Below are 23,281 nucleotides of genomic sequence, written 5' to 3' on the forward strand. Positions count from 1 at the left end.
TCGATTGTCTATTATCGCAATGTCTATTATATTCTCTAGCATTTCTTTAACATCATAATGTCAATGTTTTTGATAGAAAATAGTCGTTAAAAAAATTTCTACCACTGTATCACTATTAACTCTTAATAAAATCGAAATAAAATTCGTTCCACGATTATCAACGCAACGAGAATAAAACGAGGAACCAAAAAAATGGAAAATAGGACTCGTAAATATTTGTAAAGGACGTTGCGCACTGGTGCATAGGCCGCCGCATCGAGCAACCCTTTCAGCCTGGCGGCGAGCGAGCGACTGCTGGCTCGCGTCTTAACTCGTGCGATTTCGCGGACGCTCGGGAACGCCGGCGCCTCTGGGCGTCGCGACGGCGGGCGTCCAGGGCTGGCAGGCTGGCAGGCAGGCAAAGGCAGGCGTCCCTTCGCGCTCTCCCCGCCAGACGAGTTCCGACTCTACGCTCGGCCGGACGTGACGTAACGCGCGCAGCGTGGAGAGCGTAGAGAACGTCGTCGCCGTCGTTCTACTCGTCGTCGACGTCGCCGTTCCTCTCGACTTTCTCTCTCTCTCTCTTTCTCTCACACACATACACACACACACACATACACACACGCGTTCTCTCTCTCTCTCGTTCTCCCCCTCCCCCGGACCCCTCTCTCGACGCCCCCGCGACGCAAACACCTGTACGTCGAGATATCCGCTCTACTCGATGACGTTTCCCCGTCGCAAACCGGTCGAGTGCCAACGATATCGGTCGTCGCGACGCGTGTCGCCGTGTCGCTCCGTCTAGACGCGCCGCGTGCGTTCTCCGGAAAGTGCAAGTGTTATAAAAAAAAAAAAGAGAAGAAAGAACCCGCTGAAACCTGGAAGAACCAGGAACGACTTTTGTGAATTTATTGTGTGCTCTTCGTTGGATCGCGTCGGGATCACGTGCGATCGTTCCGGGATGCGGTCCCGTGGATCGTGAAACCACTGACGCACGATCGTGAAGTTTTTTGTCGAAAGGTGCACCTCCCCCCGTACGCTGGTCGTGTCGCTTTATCGCGGGGTAGCCGAGTGGAGGAATTGCGATGTAAATGTCGCGAGGTGGAAGGCCGCGATCTTTGTGACGTCGCCAGATATCGAGACGATTGAGACCGATGCCAGGCTCGCGGGAGATGAGAGCCACCGATTGATCCACGGTCACCGTCGATCTACGCACGCCGCAGTGATCGCGATCAGCGTGAGAATTGCCTGTTGTGCAGCGGAAGAGTAACCCTCCACAGTCGCGTGACGTATCGCCGAAAGAGAAGCTCGCCACGGCGACGCAACAGCGCCGAGAAGATGCTGACCATGTCGACGTTGATGATGCCCACCACGATGACCACCATGACGAACCCGGGCCCCATACCGGCGCACAGCGTGCCCCAGAAGATCGAACCGCCTAAGCTGACCGCGGCTGCCACGCTCACCCACGCTGCAACAGCCACCAACAAATCAGGTACGGATTCACGGTCAAATTTTAACAGAACCACTTCCCCCGGGAGACACGGAAACGATAATACTCGGATAAGTGATCGCCTTCCGTACCGGTTAAGTGCCACCGCGGCGATCCCGCTACCAGTTTTTTTGTTTACGCCGGTCGACTATTCGCCACGTGGAACCGAAACCGCTAAGGGCACGCGCAGAAACCCAATTTCGGATGCTTCGAGGGTATTTTCCACTTCCGGTTACCTCGATCCACCCCGTAAAATATCGATACACCGGGGCTGTTCCCCGTAAAAATGTTTCGACCCGCGACGAGGTAACGTTATTTACGGTGAAATAGTAAAAGTTCCATTTGAAATTTCGATGATCTTATCGAGCGTTGAAAGTTTCCTCTCGTCGAAGAGATCTGTCGAATCAATTTTGCAGTCTGCTTCCACGGACGTCGCGTCTGAAGCAACCAATTAAACTCCGCGACGGTGTTTGTTTACCACGGTATCGGCTTCTTTGACGATTTTAACACTTTGGCGAACCAGCGTAATTTTGTATTTCAATTCCAAGTAAAGGAGACGCCGCGTGCGACCAGTATATCGAAATTGGAATATGCAGATTTCGATTACTGCGAGTAATAGACCCCAAAAATTAATCGCGTTATTCGAGTACGTGGAATACAGGGATTGATTACAATTTTAAGGAAATACATTTTAAACATGACTGTTTTGAACGTGTTTGATAGTTTGTTGAGTATTTTAACAGTGTTGAATTTTCTTCCCCTTGTTTGTACCTTTCGATCTATATTCCTAGCATACGTAATTTTGTGGTTCAGATCAAGTTCTGTTCCCATGTTTGTTATTTCACAAACATATACATTTACACTTACAATGAGTCAATTTTAAACATACCTGTTTTAAACGTGTTTGATAGTTTGTTAAGTAGTTTAGCAGTGTTTGTTGGATTTTCTTCCCCTTCTTCGTATCATTCGATTCATATTCCTAGCATACATAATTTTGTGTTTCAGATCAAATTCTATTCCCATATTTGTTACTTCACAAATATATATATTTACATAGCAATTTTAAACATACCTGTCTTAAACGTGTTTATCAGTTTGTTAAGTATTTAAACAGTGTTGATCGAATTTTCTACCCCTTCTTCGTATCTTTCAATCTACATCCATAGCATACGTAATTCTCTGTTTCAAATCCTCAAATACAAGTTCCCATATTCGTTATTTCACAAATCATAGACATATACAGTAACCCAATCTTAACATGTTCATTAATTTCTCAAGTATTCTAACAGTATTGAATTTTCTTCTTCGTATCTTTCTAATCCGTAATTTTGTGTTTCATATCCTCGAATCCAAGTTCTCCTCCCATATTTGTTATTTCAAATATTTTTTTCCTGATTTAGTATCATCAAAACGAACCAAAATACCTCGCGTAAGTCAATTTCAAACATGTTTATCAGTTTGCTAAGTATTTTAACAGTGTTGATTGAATTTTCTACCCCTTCTTCGTATCTTTCGATCTATATCCCTAGCATACGTAATTCTCTGTTTCAAATCCTCAAATACAAGTTCCCATATTCGTTATTTCACAAACCATAGACATATACAGTAACCCAATCTTAACATGTTCATTAATTTCTCAAGCATTCTAACAGTATTGAATTTTCTTCTCCTTTGTATCATTCTAATCCGTAATTTTGTGTTTCATATCTTCGAATCCAAGTTCTCCTCCCATATTTGTTATTTCAAATATTTTTTTCCTGATTTAGTATCGTCATGACGAACGAAAATACGTTGAAAAAATCTGCGTTAACAAAAATGTTTGTTCTCGTTAAACGCGACCTGGTATCGTTTCCTATACCGAACATCGCATTAATCGAGACTTTAGCTGTGCGTCGTTTCGAAGACGGTACCGCAGTAATAACGTCGATATCGCGTAGTATTTATTCTTCCCCATTGCCGACGCGTAGTTTTCGCGGCTCGGTGCCCGACGGTCGAATAATTATCCCACCGCGGTAATTATTAGCTAATAAATATTTACCGCGAGCCCCCGGCGAAACGGTTACAGCCTAATTAAAAATGTATATCTCGGTCGCGGGCTTAACAAAGTCGTGGGGGGGGGGGGGAAAAAAAAAGTTGGCGCGTGTCCAGGACTTTGTAGTCGCTATTCGAACGACGTTTTCTGCCAGAATCTTTCTTCGTTCGAGCGAAATCCCCTACTTCATACTTTAGCATTGCGTATCGCTTCGAAACGGTATCACGTTCTGTCGTGTAAGTGGCCTTTATTGAGCATTTCTTTCCCACCGTGCCCCGTCAGCGACGATGAAACCGTACGATCGTTCGTCCCGAACGAAATTATTTCGTCGGAACGCGTAATTCCGTGTTCCGGACCAGCGGTTCTCAACTCCCGCCAGAATATTTCCTGGTAGCGCGCGAGAAATTTATATCGAATTTTTCAACGATGTGTTAACAAGCACGAACGACCGTTAAAAGAGCAAGGAAATAAAAAATCACAGCCAAGCTTCGGTAGTTCGAGAAAAGGGAGAAAAATCTTCGAACTGTAAAGATTTTAAATCGTCTATCGTAACCTTTACTTTTAATAAATGCAATAAATTCAACTGAACGCTAAAATTTAAAAGGTACTCTTAGAATTGTAGAGCAGAAAAGAAATAGAGACTGTTTTACATAGACATAAAAAATGTTTTCCTATATACGAATATATACAGTGACACGTTATTTAATGATATATCGATTGGGTGGCTTTAGAACGTTCCTCAAACCACGAAACTGATTTTTGACTGAAGAATAGGTTTCCGAACACCACACTGAAGGACTCCTTTATAAACTAATTTGGTTTAATTGTCTATAATTTGGGGAAAAGTTTCTCTTTGATACGTACGTAGAATATGGACGAAAACTGAAAAAGAAACGTCTGACCTAATACAATTCGTAATTAATTCCAGTACAATATAGACCGTAGTCAGTCTTCGCGCGGTCTGTGTTTAGTGTCGCAGCTCCGATTCTGTTGTTATTAGTGTAAGTCGAGTGCGGTAATTTCGTTGCCACGATTAGAAGGATGACTCTAATTGCAAACTGCGCTGCCATTGAATTTACATCGCGAAGTTGTTTAATGCACTTGTTTGTAGCGGTACGTCCTCCAGAGTGATATGCAATCGACGATACATTCTTAGATCTACCACTAATTAGTATACAAGGTAAAAATTTGCATAGCATTCGAGGGGACACTACATCCGTTGAATATTTCTCAACCATTAAATTCTACGTAAAAAAGTGTCCCACCGTATATGATCTAAAATTATAGTTACCAAGGTGTTACTAAAATAACTTATTAGGTATCTCATGTTCGACAAACATGAATCACCTTTGTAAACAACGATTACTGACCAAGAAAAGTTGACAAACATTTGTTATTGCCTGGTAATGAGAATTGCTTCTCGAACGTAATTTTACAATGGAAGATTGATAAAACAGCAATCTTTGTATCATCGACGAAGTCACTATTTTTACAAACAGAAAATTCACCGAGTTTTAGTATTTATTTTTTTATCGCGTCCGATACTTTCAACCCACCCACCGTTGAACATGATTAATGCACTGTGTTTCTACTATACTTGTATTTCCTCCATATGGCATTGAAGTAGGTTTCACTGTCGAGCAGCTTACCTGAGCACTCGATCACGTTCCGCGAAAAACATTATACCTCCGCTATTATTTCTAACTTCGCCTCCAGCAGACAATCAAATCGAGCCTGTTTGCAATGGATTATCTAAAAAAATATGGTTAAATATAAATAATTTCCCTTTTACAGGATGTTTTGGTAGCTTGAAGCGTGTACGAAAACAATTTTTTTATTGCGAAATTTTGTCAAACGACCGTGTAAAAATTATATATATGGCGCATCAAATACGAAAAATGAAGGTTTTAAGATAAAAAAAAACTTGCTTCATGAACCTTTTTTCTGATAATAAGAGGCTTTTACAGTTCGATGCGTAAAGGAACATTTTTTACATATGCGAGAAAAATTTCAGGTCAATCTGAATCTCTGTTTCTTCGCAATCACTGCAAAATAAAAGGAGAACAAGCTTTCGAGAAAAACGCGTTTAAAGTTTCGAGAAACTTTTGATTGCTGTAACTATTACATATCTCTTTTAAAAACTTTCAGCGGAATAATACGATGTTACCAGAGCTTCTAGAGAATCTGCACGTTGTTGTCTAATAATCTTTCTATTGATTCGGTTCTCCTAGGATCTATTTTTGTCTAAATCCTTATTTTTCACAGCAACATTCATGAAAACTCATGACCGTGTAATTTCTGGATAGTATTACTTTCGAAAATAAAATAAAATAATCGATGTTCCTTTTTCCACATTTTTTCTTAATTTTAAATATCTTAGTTCTTAAATATCGAGAAATTTTCAGTAATAAAATTTGTTTGTAAAATATGTTCGAAAAATAAGCATCCTAACTGTTGTAACGAAAATAAAAAAAAGTTATTGGATAATGATTATTTTTTACGACTAAAGTAATCCTAGGTACTAAAATATAATTTTTTATTAGTGACTTTTCCATGAAAATTTTTGGAATAAATTACTTTTGGTTCCCGTCCAAAAAACTAAAACCGTCTAAATTTGTTTCAAGCCTATTTTCTTTGATTTTCAATTCTCTGTATTTAGAAATAATAGCAAATAACGATAAAGTTCGATCGTTCTTGTCGTAGAAATCGCGACTTACTACTTAAATATTTAACGATGGAACAAGGTCTACACTACTCATTATACCTGCCAACATTAAATATTAAAATTGGGTAATTCACTGCAAAACGATCTTATCACTTTACAACTATTATAGTTTTGAAATCATATTACTTGTACTCTGTTGGTAAACTTTACAAGAATTTAATTGTTCTCAATTTCTCAAAAATTTCACATATTGCACGTTCATTTTTTTCTAATCAAAATTCAATTAACCATAACATTTCGTGCAACTTGGTTGCATTTTCCGTGTACATTTTCCAACGAACCTATTTTTTAATCAAATTGAGCAGCAGAGAGATATAAAAACGAAATATGGTATTCAAATAAAAATACTAGATAAGAAAGATTAAAATTATTAAAAACTACTGAGCATATTCTCCATTACTTTATTTATTCTTTCGGGCAATATGAATAGAAAACTTGAGGAAAACAGTCATGATACTTCAATAACTATTGATGATACGAAGAAATTGTTTATATGAAAATTGCAGGATAAAATAGGATCTTTATTTTGGCGTAAACGAAAATTTTATTTATGTTATTAATTTCAAAGATACGATGGTGAAGTTTCGTTTTTTAAATGGAATTATATATTTTTTTTTGGATCATGCGATAGTGTTTTTCAAGACGAATTCATTAACCTGCAATTTATGCATGTCAAAGTAATATTTTCAAGTCTTTGTCGCGTAACGCGTTTCATGATATTTAATATTTTCAAGGGATCAATAATGTGACTATTAACTCAAATAAACTTTATTCTAAAAAAAAAAAAAAAACAGAATTATCAACAAAATCCGACGAGTCCTTTGAGGGAATTATTTCTCTTTCATAAAACACGTCTTTCACGTCTGGAAACTCTTTTTATTCTGTTCTTCTCTATTCGAAATTTTCTTCTTTTAAACATTCCGGTGTCCAGACAACGATTTCGACTACCTTCAAAGGCCACATGCAAACGTCATCGTCAATCAGTCGCACGTTTGTGTTTTCGATGACATTCCTCGCATCGATTAAATTTAAATATCGATTAAAGCCAACACAAGTTTATTAATACAGAGTGAAGCGAAACGAAACTCGGTAAAGAAAATTTTCTAATGGTTTAGAAATATTTGTAAAAAATCTTTTTCTATGTAACCTCCAGAAGAGTCCATTGTGTATATTTAAGCATATTTTCCATTCCTTTAGTTGTTCTTTCGTGCAATGTGAATAGAGAACTCGAAGGAAACATATTAGATCGTCCTATAAATTGATACTATTTGATAATCTGACATTGACGGGGATAAAATTTGTAATTTAATAGAAAGCAAACAAAATTTGTCAGTTCAAGGGTTTTCTGAAATTTTAAACAAACATCAACGATTCATAAAGATTTGTAACAAATAGATATTGTGTCAAAGCTTAGAAAAAGCTTAGAATCCACACTTAGAGGACGAAATTTTCTTGATTTCATGAACATTTTTGTCATCATATAATAAAACCAAGACTTATAGGGAATGAAATACAACAATCTTTAGTCTTATTAATAGATAAACAATTTAAAAATGTCAAAAAATGAAAGAAATTTCGTATCAACGATATAATAGCCAAAGGAAAGGGGATTGTCGAACGAGAAGAGGTTTACAGTTTTTCATAAAATTCCATTATATGTTTAAAATATTGCTTTAAGTTGTAGTACAAAACGAATATATAGGATAGCCTAATATACAGAAATTTTAATAGGAAATTCTAGATTTAAAAATAAGACAAAAATCGAAAATACAAATTTGTTGATGGAGCTTCATCGAAAGTATTTATTATCGAAATTCATGTTACTTCACGTTGAATAAATAAAATTATATTGGCCCTAATCGATACCTAAATGTAATCGATGCGAAGACTGTCATCGAAAACGCAAACGTGCTTCTGGTTGGCGTTGACGTTCGAATGTGGCTGTTGAAGGTAGTCGAGTCGGTTGTTTAGATACCGGAACGTTTAAAAAAAAAGAAATGTACGAAAGAAAAAGAGAGTTAAAAGAATTTCTGCAAAAGGCCCATCCGTTTTATCCAGTTATTACCTGATCATATATTTAGGTAAAAGTTTCAAACACAAATGAAAAGAGCGACAAGACAAAGACTTGGTAGCCCAAAGGGCAATGGTTGATGAAGTTGTTTCTCCGACATATGTACATATTTTTAAATGATTTTGTTCTTTATAATAGACAGAAGTCTTTTCAGAGGGGTTCGAGTCTTTGGCTAGATTTTCGACGTCCCTTCGGAGGGTACGGTCGAATACAAAGGGTTTAAAATAAGTTTTTTTTACCGCGTTTGGTATGTAATGGGCCGACTGTGCGGCGTACGGAGGCGTGTTTATCCACGTATGTGTAATCCAGAACGCGGAATACGTGGAGCTGCCAATAGGGCAATCCCTAGCCGTGCACACTTAGCACGTACTAACTGTAGTTACCGTTACATCGCAAGTGTACGTGTCGTGGGAGCGTAACAAGGGCGCAAGTCCCGGCGTCGTGCCACTTCGCCACGTATACTACCTGCGTGGCATGCACGTTAGCTACGTAGGCAAGTGGATGCATGGAATTTATCGAAGACCACCAGACATCACGGCATTTGGCCCCGTATCGGACTCCGGCGCGAATCAATCCCGTTAATTACTTAAGGATTAAATACTGGCCCCGAGCCGACGGCGAAACCGTCGAAAGACGAGCTTACGACTTCCCCCTTTTACCGCGGCCATTCTTTCCCCCCACCTCCTCCCCCCGTTCCGTAGTCCTTTTCACCCTCCGACGCTTCGAACACGTATCTCTGCGACGCACGCGACCGATCGGTTCTCGCTTCGACCCTCGATTGTTTCGCCTCGAGAAATTATATTTTTGTCCACTACATAGTTACGTTGGTATTTGCATACTGTGATCACAACTGTGTATTGGAAGATTTTTAACAATTTCTATTTACGTTTGTATATCGTCTTCTACTGCTTTGTACACTAATGGGGCATTCGCTGCAAATGGAGAAAAGCCAGATCAAAACCGTATAATATTCTGTAAAAGTAAAATTTTGATTTTAGACCATTGTAAGCTACATAACCGAAAATTTGTTTCACTGCTTATTTTTGTAACCTTGTTAAAATTCACAAATTCTATCCAAATTTATTTCCTTCGGCGTCTTAACTTGAGAATTAATTTTTCTAGTATCATAGTAGTAAATCCTGTCACCCATATATGGGTGACGTGGGAGTCAAAGTGTTAAATGGGTAACAGTAATCGAAAGCTATAATTGTAATAATGTTTTCAAGCAGTATTTTTATTTCAATACCCAACAGACTTGAATCAAATTTATTAAAAGATTTTATCGTATTGGCTTATTTGCAAATTTAAAGATCATGACAGAATTGCTCCTTCGTTAATAAAAGCCTGACAAATTAAAAAATCGAAACGGTTCGACATCAAATACACTTCCATATTCATACACTACAATAGTGATTCACTACAAATAAAAAAAGCTTGTTTCATATGAATTCACTTGTTTTTTAAATAAATCCATTTTTTGATACATTGAGATACTTAAGGGTTTATGTTTGAATAAATTCAAAAGAAACATTGTCAACAATGAGGCCACGTTTGATACTCCAGTTTTCATCATAGAAAGTAGGTTTTTATGTTATTTTCCTACATACGGACCAAAATTAGTCTTAAGTATGTCGTATCTGATAGAAATTAAGATACCGCAATCTGTATACTCTTAACAGGATATTATATTATACAATATAATACACCATAGGAAATAAAACTAGACATAATAGTAGGTAAGCTTCTAGTAAGTATTCACTACTGAAGACTGCAGGCAAAAGTATTAAATATTTTCATATTAGTATGTTTATATTTTTTGTGTATAATTGTTATGTGAATAAAAATATTTAGAAAGAAAGAAAGTTTTCATCCGATCAACGAAGTTAAGCACCATTGGGCCGCTTAAATACTAGAATGGGTGACTGTTTTAAAAAAATACCACATTTATTTGTTGATTGCTATACTTATTTTCTATTATTCTACCTCTCCATCGATTTTGTAATTGTGCATTACTCGTGCATTAATATTAAACAAATTACTTCGTAAATAGAAGTAATACAGTTTTATATTAAACAACATTTCTTAAAAATAAAAAGGAATTCATAAAAAACAAGTTTCTTTTCATTTACAGCGAATCACCATTATAGTATACAAATACGAGTGGGATTTTGCATATAGAGAAACATCTTCACGAAAAATCTGAAACATTATTTCGTTATTCGTCAATATCGATGCATCGAGGCATTTTTTCATTCTAGTTTTTCAGCTAAAATGCTCGTAGGCTTGTTTGCTTGCTCGATATACTATAACAGCGAAGAAACGTTATCAGCACGCGAAATTCGTACAAATGCAATTCAAGAACGGTAGTAATCCACATAATTGAATTCCGGAAATCGGGAGAGAGAGATAGTGAGAGAAAGAGAAAATGCTGGTCTCAAAATGTGTCAGAAAATAGCGAGAAAGTCAAAGCAGAAAGAAAAGTGGCTAGAACTTCTTAATTTCACGACGAGAAAGTACGCTGTAAACGTAGAATTGAAATCTTCGTTTGATCGAATGGCGCCCTTTGAAGGGAAATTTGCGGAGAAAACAATTAAAGTTGATGAGCGTGAAATATCTGAGTGAAATTAGTAGGACGACAAAGTGTACGGGTAATGTTAATTACAAAGTAGATTGAAATCTGCTGGCGAATACAATGTAGTGATGTAATTGATGAAAAAAACAGCGTTCTTTGAAGAAACTGTTGTATTCTGATTGTTACTTGCACATGTTCGAGTCACTTTATAGATTATCGGGAGCTTTCTGTAATATTAACAATTCCTGATGTGCTACCGGCTATGGTTCTTCAAGTCTGCCATGAAATCGATTAGCAAGAGTTTTTCGTTTATCGAAGAATGATAAAACTCATAAATCGTAGCAAAAATTGTAGTCGAGTCTACAAAAATTGAGAAAAATAATAAATTATATTTCTTTTTTTAAAGATATTTTCATTACTGTGGCTAAATGAAAACATTCTCAAAATTAGAAAAATGTAATATTTCACTCTAAAATAACCCTCTATGTTGACGTCTATACGTTCTTTTCTATTTGTTGACGGTTTAAAGTCTTGTAATTCTTTTGCGTCTGTCTCAATTTACGTTCATCGAAAATAAAATTATATAAAATCCTTGGAGACGTTAACAATCAAATTCTCAGTTATTCCATTGAAAATTCGCTATAAATCAAAACCGAAATTAAATACGACGTTTCTACGAACTTATTCTTTACGTTTTAATTACTAAATTCATCCCTGAAGTGGATATTACGGAACACCGTGTATATTACGCTACGATCGAAAGGGACAATGCCATTTTTGAGGTCGTCACTATCCCCCGTCTGTTGTTGCACGTTTCTGAGGGACTCGGGAACGGTTGGGAAATATCAGCTAACTTTCTCTGGAAAATATTCCAGCCGTACTGCTCTCAATGGCAATTGACGCATCACGAGCTCACACACAACGGAAAAAGGGACTGTTGTACTCTACTTTATGGGCCGGTTTCCTCGAACAAGGGACTGTTGTGCAATGTTCCCTCAGAGTCTTCTCGTGGCTGAAACATGTAGGCTCTGCACAATCGGAAAACCTCCCTGAAATTATTACTAATATTTCCTTTTAGATTCACGATCTTGAGCACATCGAGGAAACCCAGATTGTCAATCAAATAATTCATATTTAATAAGTTATTAAATTAATCGATTGTCACCAGGAACGGTGTTCCGAAAACACTAATTGTAACGCTGTGGACGTCGTCAAAGTACACAAATCTTTATTTAGTGCGCAAAAAACGCAATAGTGAGACGAAATATTGATACCTACAGTTATACTCCCACTTGTATTTGTATACTATAATGGTGATTCGCTATAAGTGAAAAGAAACTTGTTTTTTATGAATTCCTTTTTATTTTTAAGGAATGTTGTTTAATATAAAATTGTATTACTTCTATTTACGAAGTAATTTGTTTAATATTAATGCATGAGTAATGCACAATTACAAAATCGATACAGATGTATAATAATAGGAAATAGTATAATCAACAAATACACGTGGTATTTTCTCAAACGGCCCCTGACATAGCCAATACGATAGAGTCTTTTAATAAATTCAATTATAATAAATTTGATTCTGATGATATCGAAATAAAATAAACAAGCTTTCCTTCCATCTATAGCCAATCACCATTATAGTGTAGGAATACGAATGGTCGTAACAGTAGTTGATGTCGAACCGTTTTGACTTTTTAATTTGTCAGGTTTATCTAATATAGTAGCAATTTTCGACATGGCATAGCCAAATCAAGTCTTTTAATAAATGAAATTATAATAAATTTGATTCCGATGATATTGAAATAAAATAAACAAGCTTTCTTTCCATCTATAGCGAATCACCATTATAGTATAGGAATACAAATTATTGTAATTGTAGTTGATGTCGGAACCGTTTTGATTTTTTAATTTGTCAGGTTTCTCTAATATAGGAGCAATTTTCGACATGACACAGCCAAATCAAGTCTTTTAATAAATGAAATTACAATAAATTTGATTTTAACATTGAAATAAAATAAACAAGTTTTCTTTCCATCTATAGCGACTCACCATTAAAGTGTAGGAATACGAATGGTCGTAGCAGTAGTTGATGTCGGAACCGTTTGAATTTTTTAATTTGTCAGGTTTATCTAATATAGTAGCAATTTTCGACATGGCATAGCCAAATCAAGTCTTTTAATAAATTAAATTATAATAAATTTGATTCTGATGATATCGAAATAAAATAAACAAGCTTTCCTTCCATCTATAGCGAATCACCATTATAGTGTAGGAATACGAATGGTCGTAACAGTAGTTGATGTCGGAACCATTTTGACTTTTTAATTTGTCAGGTTTCTCTAATATAGGAGCAATTTTCGACATGACACAGCCAAATCAAGTCTTTTAATAAATGAAATTACAATAAATTTGATTTTAACATTGAAATAAAATAAACAAGTTTTCTTTCCATCTATAGCGACTCACCATTAAAGTGTAGGAATACGAATGGTCGTAGCAGTAGTTGATGTCGGAACCGTTTGAATTTTTTAATTTGTCAGGTTTATCTAATATAGTAGCAATTTTCGACATGGCATAGCCAAATCAAGTCTTTTAATAAATGAAATTACAATAAATTTGATTTTAACATTGAAATAAAATAAACTAGTTTTCTTTCCATCTACAAGAAATCACCATTAGAGTGTACGAATAACGAGTAACCCAGTGTAGATCCGATTGTGGTCGAAAATCATTGGGGGGAGAAGGTGGGCGATCGCGAAATCCACGTGCGAAGAAAAGAGGCAGGAATTTTGGAAAATAGAACAGAAGTCGACAATGACTACGCCGACGGGAAAGAGGCCGACGACGAAAGCGGAGGCGATGGATGGCTTTAGCTTCGGTTTCCTGACGAGGTTACCGAAGTTTCGTCCGCAGATTCAATTTTAGTTGGCGCGCCAGCCCGCGCCACCACCATTCGCGCCGCTGAATGCCACGTAGGTACCTTGCAGGGGTGGTTACCAGCCCCCGTCTTTCTATATTCACCCTTCCAGAGCCAACCACCCACACCATCCGCTCCTCCTCCTCCTGTCGCCGGCCTCTTGCCAACGGGGCTGCTTCGAGGCCACTTTATGCAGCTCCTATTAAGTTTTCGCGTTTTCCGCGCCTTCCACCTGATTGCGGTTTGTTTCGATCTCTTGCGTAGGACTGTCTCTCGTGTGTGGCAGATTTATCGACGCGACTCTTCGTTCCGAACGAGCTCGTTCGTTACCGCTGCTCGCGGATGCATTTAAATTCGATTATAAATTAATTACCGCGGCAGCCAGTTTACAGTAACCTTCAATATTGAGTGCTGATCGCGGATCCCGAATCCGATATTCTATTGTAACAACTGTTACCGTTGTTAATTCTATGGACAATTGCTGTTATTAATTGGCACAGAGCGCCGGATGCCGGGGTTCGGATCAAATTGAACCTTCCAACGGGAGTATTATTTTACGCTCGCGCTGGTTGTTTTCCAGCCGCGTTCAACCTACGAATTTGTCGCCTTCTTAGCCAGTAATTTTAACCCCTTGGGCGCGCGATTTAATTAGAAGCCATTTTTCAAAGCGTGTACCGTTTCATTTCGGTCAGTGTTTTTTGGTACGTGCAATGCTCGCGAAAAGGAACGGACTTGGTTTGCAAGTATTTCGCGAATGTAATCGTTTGTTGATTCCAGTCTATTAGACTTCATGGCGAGTATTGTGAAATTTAACATAAAGAAAGGGTTTAATGCTGTTCCTGAAATTGTCCGTGTCCGAATGTTTTACCATCGGTTCCATTATCGAGACCAGAAAGTTTCCCGAGAAAATAATTTTCAGCTTTTTTCATTGGAAGATTCAGAATTTTTATATATCGATGATACACTGCAAACAAAATTATTATAACATTTTCAGTTTGCAGAAATATTAATTTAAAAAGAAAACTCAAATTCTTCATTGGAGAAAAACGTTTAGGCAATTTTTATCATAGCTATTTATTAAAAGTCTCTTTAAATAATTTTGTATAATTTTCAAGAAAAGAAAAGAGACTGACGCTTAAAATGTAAATTAATAAAATTTAAATACAATAATATAATACTTGCAGCGGTGGATGCTTTTTTTATGGCGAATATTTTGTTGCAATTCGTTCGCGTGGAAGCGTGCAATTTTTATGAACACAGATTAAACAAGTTTCTGGAGAATGCTCCAGCCGCTTGGAACTAAATGATCGAGAAGCAGTCACATTTTACCGCACTGTTATCGATTCGCATATTTCGAGGCAGCTGCACATAACCCACATACGCGACGAATTATCGAGTTTGATAAATGTTTAAAAACAATTTCATTGATCAGGTTGTCTGAGAGAAAAAACGACCTTGCACGTTTTCACGATAATATCTAAAAATATCGTGACTATGTCCTCTTGAGCTATAGTGTAACTGATTGCCAATAGCCGTACGCTGTCACGGAAAATACTTAACCCCTCGCGAGTTGATCTTACTCGCCTATTGAATTAATAACGCGCCAAAACGAACCATCAATTTTCCATTATTAGTCAGCTGGAAAACGACAGGATGCTGGAAAGAAAATTTTTGAAATCAATTTGTTGCAAATGCGCAAAATTTCGTGCAATAATTTGGCCCCATAATCCTCGTCGCGAGCGTGTTTATCATGTTTACGATTCGATATTACCATTCGATATTACTAATCACGTTAATAATTAATTTTTAAAACAAATTAATTCTGTATTAATTCGCCTGATTCTGTTTCGGTACATATTCACAATAAATGTACCGTGAACTCTCCAAATATTATCAAATTCGATTTAAATTCTGTGTATGCGATCCCGATGCTTACGATATAATAGTTGTAATGTTATTTTCCGAATTTGCTGTATTTTTATCGAGAGAAGTAAACATTGTACAAGTGTGGGGGAAAAAGGATTTGCCTATAATGAATCGTGACAAATCTGTCATAGGATATGCTCTCCAAATATAGTAAAATTCGATTTAAATTCTGTGTACACAATCTCGATGCTTACGATATAATAGTTGTAATGTTATTTTCCGAATTTGTTGTATTTTTATCGTGAGAAGTAAACATTGTACTAGTGTGGGGAAAAAGGATTTGCCTATAATGAATCGTGACAAATCTGTCATAGGATATGCTCTCCAAATATAGTAAAATTCGATTTAAATTCTGTGTACACAATCTCGATGCTTACGATATAATAGTTGTAATGTTATTTTCCGAATTTGCTGTATTTTTATCGAGAGAAGTAAACATTGTACGAGTGTGGGGGAAAAAGGATTTGCCTATAATGAATCGTGACAAATCTGTCATAGGATATGCTCTCCAAATATAGTAAAATTCGATTTAAATTCTGTGTATGCAACCTCGATGCTTACGATATAATAGTTGTAATGTTATTTTCCGAATTTGTTGTATTTTTATCGTGAGAAGTAAACATTGTACTAGTGTGGGGAAAAAGGATTTGCCTATAATGAATCGTGACAAATCTGTCATAGGATATGCTCTCCAAATATAGTAAAATTCGATTTAAATTCTGTGTACACAATCTCGATGCTTACGATATAATAGTTGTAATGTTATTTTCCGAATTTGTTGTATTTTTATCGTGAGAAGTAAACATTGTACTAGTGTGGGGAAAAAGGATTTGCCTATAATGAATCGTGACAAATCTGTCATAGGATATGCTCTCCAAATATAGTCAAATTCGATTTATATTATGTGTACGCGATCTCAATGCTTACGATATAATAGTTGCAATGTTATTTTCCGAATTTGCTGTATTTTTATCGAGAGAAGTAAACATTGTACGAGTGTGGGGGAAAAAGGATTTGCCTATAATGAATCGTGACAAATCTGTGGCAGGATATATGGTCAGGGTGAAAATGTAAAAGCGATTTGAGAGCTAATTAACGATACACCGTCGTTTCGGGTCGCAAACGAATTGTAATCTCGCTGCAAAATTGATTATCCGGCTGGCCCCATAGAGACGACTGGAACGTACCGTATACATAGATACAGGAGTCACTTCGGGAACAACATTTACCGAGCGGCGTAACGACTGATCCGTCTATTCCCAGTGGCAACGAAAACTCGTAAAACGGTACTTGGAAATTCGCTGCGCCAAGTTAAACTTGATGGAGACGAAGGGGTATGGCTGGCAGCGGTAGTGTTGTAGGTAGTACCGAGTGTACTATACCAGTCGAATAGGTTCTGGTATAGTAGAGACCCAGAGGACCGGAATGGCTGTCGGTCCACCTACGGGGTTGCGACGCGAAACCAAGAGCCCGCTACCTGTCGTGACCGAAGAAGTGACCCGAGAGAGAATGGAAAAGCTCGTAGAACGGGATGAAATGATATTGTGTTGCCGGAAAACGAGCCCACGGTCGATGCTTAGAACCCATTTTACCCCGGTAAAAATCGACCGCGGAAATATCAAACAGCTACCCATATTCCTCCCCCGTCGCTCCTCCACGCTGCGCGACAATTCTATCAGACGCTATAAAAACCGTATAAATCTTTGCCATCTGCGCGGACGCTCCGCGAACTTCAATCATATAAAAAGGAAATGGGAAACTATACAAATGACGCAAGAATGGAACGGAACTTATTAACTCTTGCCTGGGGGCTGCAATCGGATATTATAATACGGAGACAAAATTTCTGTTACTTCGGGAGGACGTAGACAGTTTGGATTATTCGGGGGGGAACGAACTGTACGATCAAATTTGACAGTATGATTGAGAAATGACAAATACCATTCAAACGAAAGCAAACTCCCGCAAACCACAAAGACGAAACACAACTCACTTTCTGTTACTTCGGGAGGACGTAGACAGTTTGAATTATTCGGGGGGGAACGAACTGTACGATCAAATTTGACAGTATGATTGAGAAATGACAAATACCATTCAAACGAAAGCAAACTCCCGCAAACCACAAAGACGAAACACAACTCACTTTCGAATATCGTAGAGATTTTGAATTATTCAAGGGAAAATGAACTGTACGAACAAATTTAATAGTATGACCGAAGACCATAGACACTTTGAGATATTCGAGAGAAACCGAACTATATGAATAAACGTAACAGTATGATCGAAAAATGACAAACACCTTCCAAATTAACGCAAACTTCTGCAAATTAGAAGGTCAAAATATTTCTCACTTTCAAAGACCATAGATACTTATCTATAATCAAAAACTATCGAATACCATTCAAGCAACTGCAAACTTCCGCAAACTACAGAGACAAAGCATCTTTCGCTTCCGGAAAGCATGTCATAGGCACTGAACTATTCGAGGGAAACCGATCTATACAAACAAAGTATGATCGAAAAATGCAAATACCTTTCAAACAATCGCAAACTGCCAAGGATTCGATAACCAGGAATATAAAGATTCTTCACTTTAGAAGATAGTGGGTGACATTCTGTCTTATCGTTGTGGAGCGTATTTAGAATGAAAGGAAAGAAGACGAAGGCCGGAGTGAAAATATTGTGGCGAGGAGAAATATTCGAGGATGCCTCGGGATACTTGAGTAGCATAAGAACGGCTGGCGACGCCAAGAAGCATCGAACGAATCACTGGGAGAGTGGACGACGCACGAGATCGTCAGATTCCCCCCTCCGTCCTCTTCTTTCCGTTTCGACAGTACGGAGTCGCGCGGATTACACGTGGAAAACCACACGGATTTGCGTGCAGTTGGCCGGCTGCCTCGGCTGCGAGAAGAGCAAAATCTGACCCCCTTTCAGCGACAGATAAATCTAAAATTTGGCATGAGAAAGACTCAGCCGTGAAAGACGGCTCGCAAGAAAAAGTCTCACGGTTAGACTCGATCGACACCAGACGCGAATTTCTTTTCAGCGAAAAAATGCGGTGAGTGTGTTCGCGGATTCCCTTTCTTCGACCCGATAGGAGATAATGGAACCTTCTTGCGCATTGTACGTTTCCAGGGGAACGATGAATTGCGTACTCAGCACGAAACACTCGATCCTATATTTTAATCTATCATACTAATCGGGGATAGGTTCTGAAGCAAGTGCCCCGTACCCACGGAATTCCGTTGTATATTTGGGAAACGATTACTCGTGCGTAAACCAGAAGCTAAAAATGTTACGAAAATAACTATTTCAGACTGTTAGGTATCGGTTCTGAAAAATTGATATTTCAAATATTGATTTTGGTTTTCTATCGATTATACAGGGTATTCGTCCTTGGGAATAATTCTAATGGGAGATTCTAGAGCCCAAAATAAGACGAAAATCGAGAATATCAATTTGTTGATTGAGACTTCGTTAAAAAGTTATTAAAAAATTTCAAATCATTCTGGAAAAATTATTTTCAACTGTGTGTTTCAATTGCAATAATTTTTAGTTATTTGGCATACCACCGAAATCTTACTCAGTTTCGAGAAAAAAATTCATTACTGAAAATATAATGTCTGACCAGAGATATTCTATTTCGAAAAATGAAAATTTCAAATCATTCTGGAAAAATTATTTTCAACTGTGGGGGTCAATTGCAATATTTTTTGGTTATATGACATACCCCTTAAATCCTACTCAGTTTCAAGAAAAAAATTCATTACTGAAAATATAATGTCTAACCAGGAATATTCTACTTCGAAAAATAAAAATTACAAATCATTCTGGAAAAATTATTTTCAACTGTGGAGGTCAATTGCAATAACTTTTGGTTATTTGACATCCCCCCGAAATCCTACTCAGTTTCAAGAAAAAAATTAATTACTGAAAATATAATGTCTGACCAGGGATATTCTACTTTTAAAAAAAAATTCAAACCTTTCTGAAAAAATTATTTTTGGTTGCGGGGGTCAATTACAATCATTTTTTGTGAATAGATATACCCTCGAAATCCTACGTACTTTCGAGAAAAAAATTCTTTACCGAAAGTAACTACTGTGTGACCAGAAATGTTTGTATAACTTTTTAACGAAGCCTCAATCAACAAATTAGTATCCTTGATTTTTGTCTTATTTTCCCCAGGGGTGGCCAAAGATTGTATAATTCTTATTATTTTCATTCCTATTAAATCTTGTTTTCAAGTTAATGATTTTCCTGCACGAACAATAGGTTGGCGTTTACTTTTTGGCTGAAATAGAAGTCTGGAAAAGTCTAGTTAGGGGGCTTTGCAATATTTAAAGTATTTCGAGTATTTCGTAGAGTTCGTCAGCAACTTTCCAGTATGCGTTGCCTAAGTATTTCAACGCCGGGCATGTGTAGTTGAATAAACAAACGTTTTCGAGCGACCCGAAAAATAAAAATCCAGCGATTTTGAAACTCGGGAACGAGCGGGCCAGGCAATAGGTCCTGCAGGACCTATCCATCTGCTGTAAAATTGTTCGTTCAAGAACCGTCTGGCCAAAATGGGATGGGTTCACCTAAATGCATAAATCACGCGTGACATACAACATTTAATGGAACTTGGTTCAACAATACGTGGAACTCGAGAAATTGACACAAGACGAATCTTCCTCAAAAACGGAAAATTCCGTCAAAACGGGTTTGTAATTAATAACTGTTTGGTTAGAAAAATTTATCCACGATTCTGTGAAATTTAATAGATATTGTATCAAACACTGTCGCGCATTAAACTATGCAAATTGACGCAAGGAAAGATAACACTAAAGCGTCGCTTAAAATCCAATATTTTTCTATCTAAAGGTAACGGGGAAAAGCTCTTCACATATAAATTTAAATTAAAATTAGTTCAACGAAAAAGATAAATATTTGTCGCGGAATTTTTCCGAAGCCGGTCTCCAACTTTACGATCTACAATTCTAATTCGCGAACGTCTATTATCATTGTAACGCGCCATCTTCGATCTCTGTGTATCTTACAGTTTGCCAAATTTGTTCTACCTTATGTTTGCCAAATTATTTTCAAAGTTTTAATAATCTCGGTAATTTAGTTTTTATCTGATCTAGTTCCACGTTTAAAAAGCTAAAAAGGAACATGAAATAAAATCAACTCTTTATCAAGGAAACGTAATTTAGTTGCATCTGATAGTTTTATTAGTCTGTTAAATAAGTGAAACACTATTGATCGAAAGTTCTGAAATATTTTCGAGGACATAAAAGGAAACGAATTTTTCAAGGTTCCGGAGTGGAATAAGCTCCCATTACGAGGGACTATTTTCAGACAATGTTACCTCGAATTTATTTGAGGCAGTAAAATAATTTTCATAGGCAAACGTTAGTATTAACCAACCACTGTTACTATGTGGTTAATATCGTGTCATACCGGGTATATGGGTAATTCGGGTACGAGGATTATCCGGCTAATAGCCGCGGACACGAGGATTATCCGGGTACCCGTTTATCCAAATAGAATCGAGAGCCCTAACCCACACGTACCGAAATTATCAAGTTTGGCGGGAAATTCGAATTCGGTGAATAAAAATTACTAAATCCATAAGGAACTTTTATAATGTTATTTCATAAATTGCCAAACTCGTTGAATTTACGGTGGATAATACAATGTGGGTTATTTAATAGGGAAAGATGATCGAGGTATTCTTCTTGGCGAGCCTCATCGCGTTACAGTGTCCTATGTTGAGAGTAAACTCATTTTCTTGACAGCGGGAGCTTAAAGTGTCAAGATCAGCTTGCACCCAGCTTACGGTGAATTCAGAATTCACCGCGTTCGGTAGTTTCAAATCATCCGTAAACAGAGGAGCCTATTGTCGAGGGAAAAGGTTGAAACATCGTTTACGAGCAGGAGGAATAAGTGTCTCCATTGCTGGCCGAGACCCCCGTTAGATCCTACAAAAATTCGGAATCCTAACCAAATTCGTTAACACATTCACTGTCGGACCAAATAAAATTATTTACGAGATGAAAACTTTGATTTAAGACGATCGTATACCGCGTAATTTAACATTTGTCGAATTCATTTTCTTTAATATTTCGACTTGAGAATTAATTGTTTTATTTGGTTTGTTTACAACCCTTCGACCTGCTACTCTTTTAACGGTATTTCCGTATCGTAAGAGTCACCAGGGATGATTTATTTTTCGGTGACCCCAGCGCGTATGGTAAGTTCCTTTTTATGTTTTCCTCGGTTAATGATAGGTGACCAGCAGGTGTCGGATCGGTATAGTATCCGGTCGTGTATCAACTGCTTGGTTGGCCGACTGGGTGGCTGACTCTGTGCTGGTTGGCTGGCTGACTAGAACATCCTTGTACGCCTAGCTATAAAGCAGCAGCTGTAAGCCAGATGCGGAATCCGTGTTCGTCGACCAGGTCGAGTTTACGCGTCTCGAGATGCACGGTAAATCGTTTCGAGATCGGCTATCCGGGACGATCGAACGATATGCAATAACTAGACTCCAGATATTCATGCAAATTCATTAATAGAGGGTTGTTACAACCCCCAGATATAATAATTCGTATCTTTAAGTGTTTCTTATATTTTTTATTTATATTTTTATTAATAGATCCATTGAAATGAGAGCTTCGTAGAGAGTTGTCGCAACCCCCAAATATAATAATTCCTATCTTACTCGAAGTATTCTGGAGTTCTTTGAGAATTAAAAGTTTCCCATAAATGTAACAATCTCGATTTGTAAATCGTAATCTCCAAAAAAAATTTCCGAATTCTCACTTTTTTTCAAAGAAGGGACATTGCACGAATTTATAATAACGTTGAATCCTGAATGTTTTAGCCGTTTCTGACGGTTCCAAAAAATGTTTCGGGTACGTGTTGTTTGTCTCGAAGGAGCCAGCGTTACGACGAGCAACTTCTTTCTTTCCCTTGTTCGAGATTTCAAAGTCATCGTGTGATATGTTGACCTTCGGATAACTTTCAGCGGCCAAAACTGGAGCATGACAACTTACTATGATGACCATCCGTTTCAGTATTATCGACCACCCATCTCGGTCGAAGGCTGTCTTGTTTGTAAACACGGCCAGCGGGAAAGAGCACACTGAAATTCGACGTTGAAACGACGGAATGTAAGTTGGAGGTTTTTAAAAAAAGTTCACCCGTGCAAGAAAAACGAAAACACGTCGAAAGGTTTTCACAGAGAGGAGAGAGAATGGTCGCGATTCTATTTTTAGGCAACGCCCGCTTTAGTTAGGGTCTATTTTCTCGAAAATATAATGACGAAAGCGACACGTGGACGCGCCTAATGATCGCCAATTTTTATGCAAGGGCAATGAGCTTTAACAACGTCCAGGGTTGTCTTTTCAAACAACCCTAGCGCGCCACGCGACGGTCTGATTATGACGAATTTCACGCTAGAAATAATTTTCGAGCCCGAAATAGCTTTCTCCCTACGCACACACGGTGTTCCTTATTCATCGTGACGATACCAAGTACGGTTAGAGACAACCGTAAGTAATAAAAATAGCGTATG

At 37.6% G+C, this 23,281-nt stretch overlaps 1 protein-coding gene across 1 annotated transcript in view; it reads left to right on the forward strand.

The window, feature by feature from the left end:
• Positions 1-577: 577 nt before the first annotated feature.
• The window catches only part of LOC122397512 (nucleolysin TIAR), a 231,998-nt gene continuing 209,294 nt past the window's right edge, over positions 578-23,281 (forward strand). Inside the window, exon 1 of the mRNA XM_043396711.1 lies at positions 578-1,471. Coding sequence (XP_043252646.1) covers positions 1,315-1,471 — 157 coding nt within the window. The 5' untranslated portion in view covers positions 578-1,314. The remainder of the gene's footprint in view (positions 1,472-23,281) is intronic.

This window comes from Colletes gigas, unplaced genomic scaffold, assembly GCF_013123115.1.
Source record: "Colletes gigas isolate AHSC1104 unplaced genomic scaffold, ASM1312311v1 Colletes_gigas_Sc00009, whole genome shotgun sequence".
Lineage (NCBI taxonomy): Eukaryota > Metazoa > Arthropoda > Insecta > Hymenoptera > Colletidae > Colletes > Colletes gigas.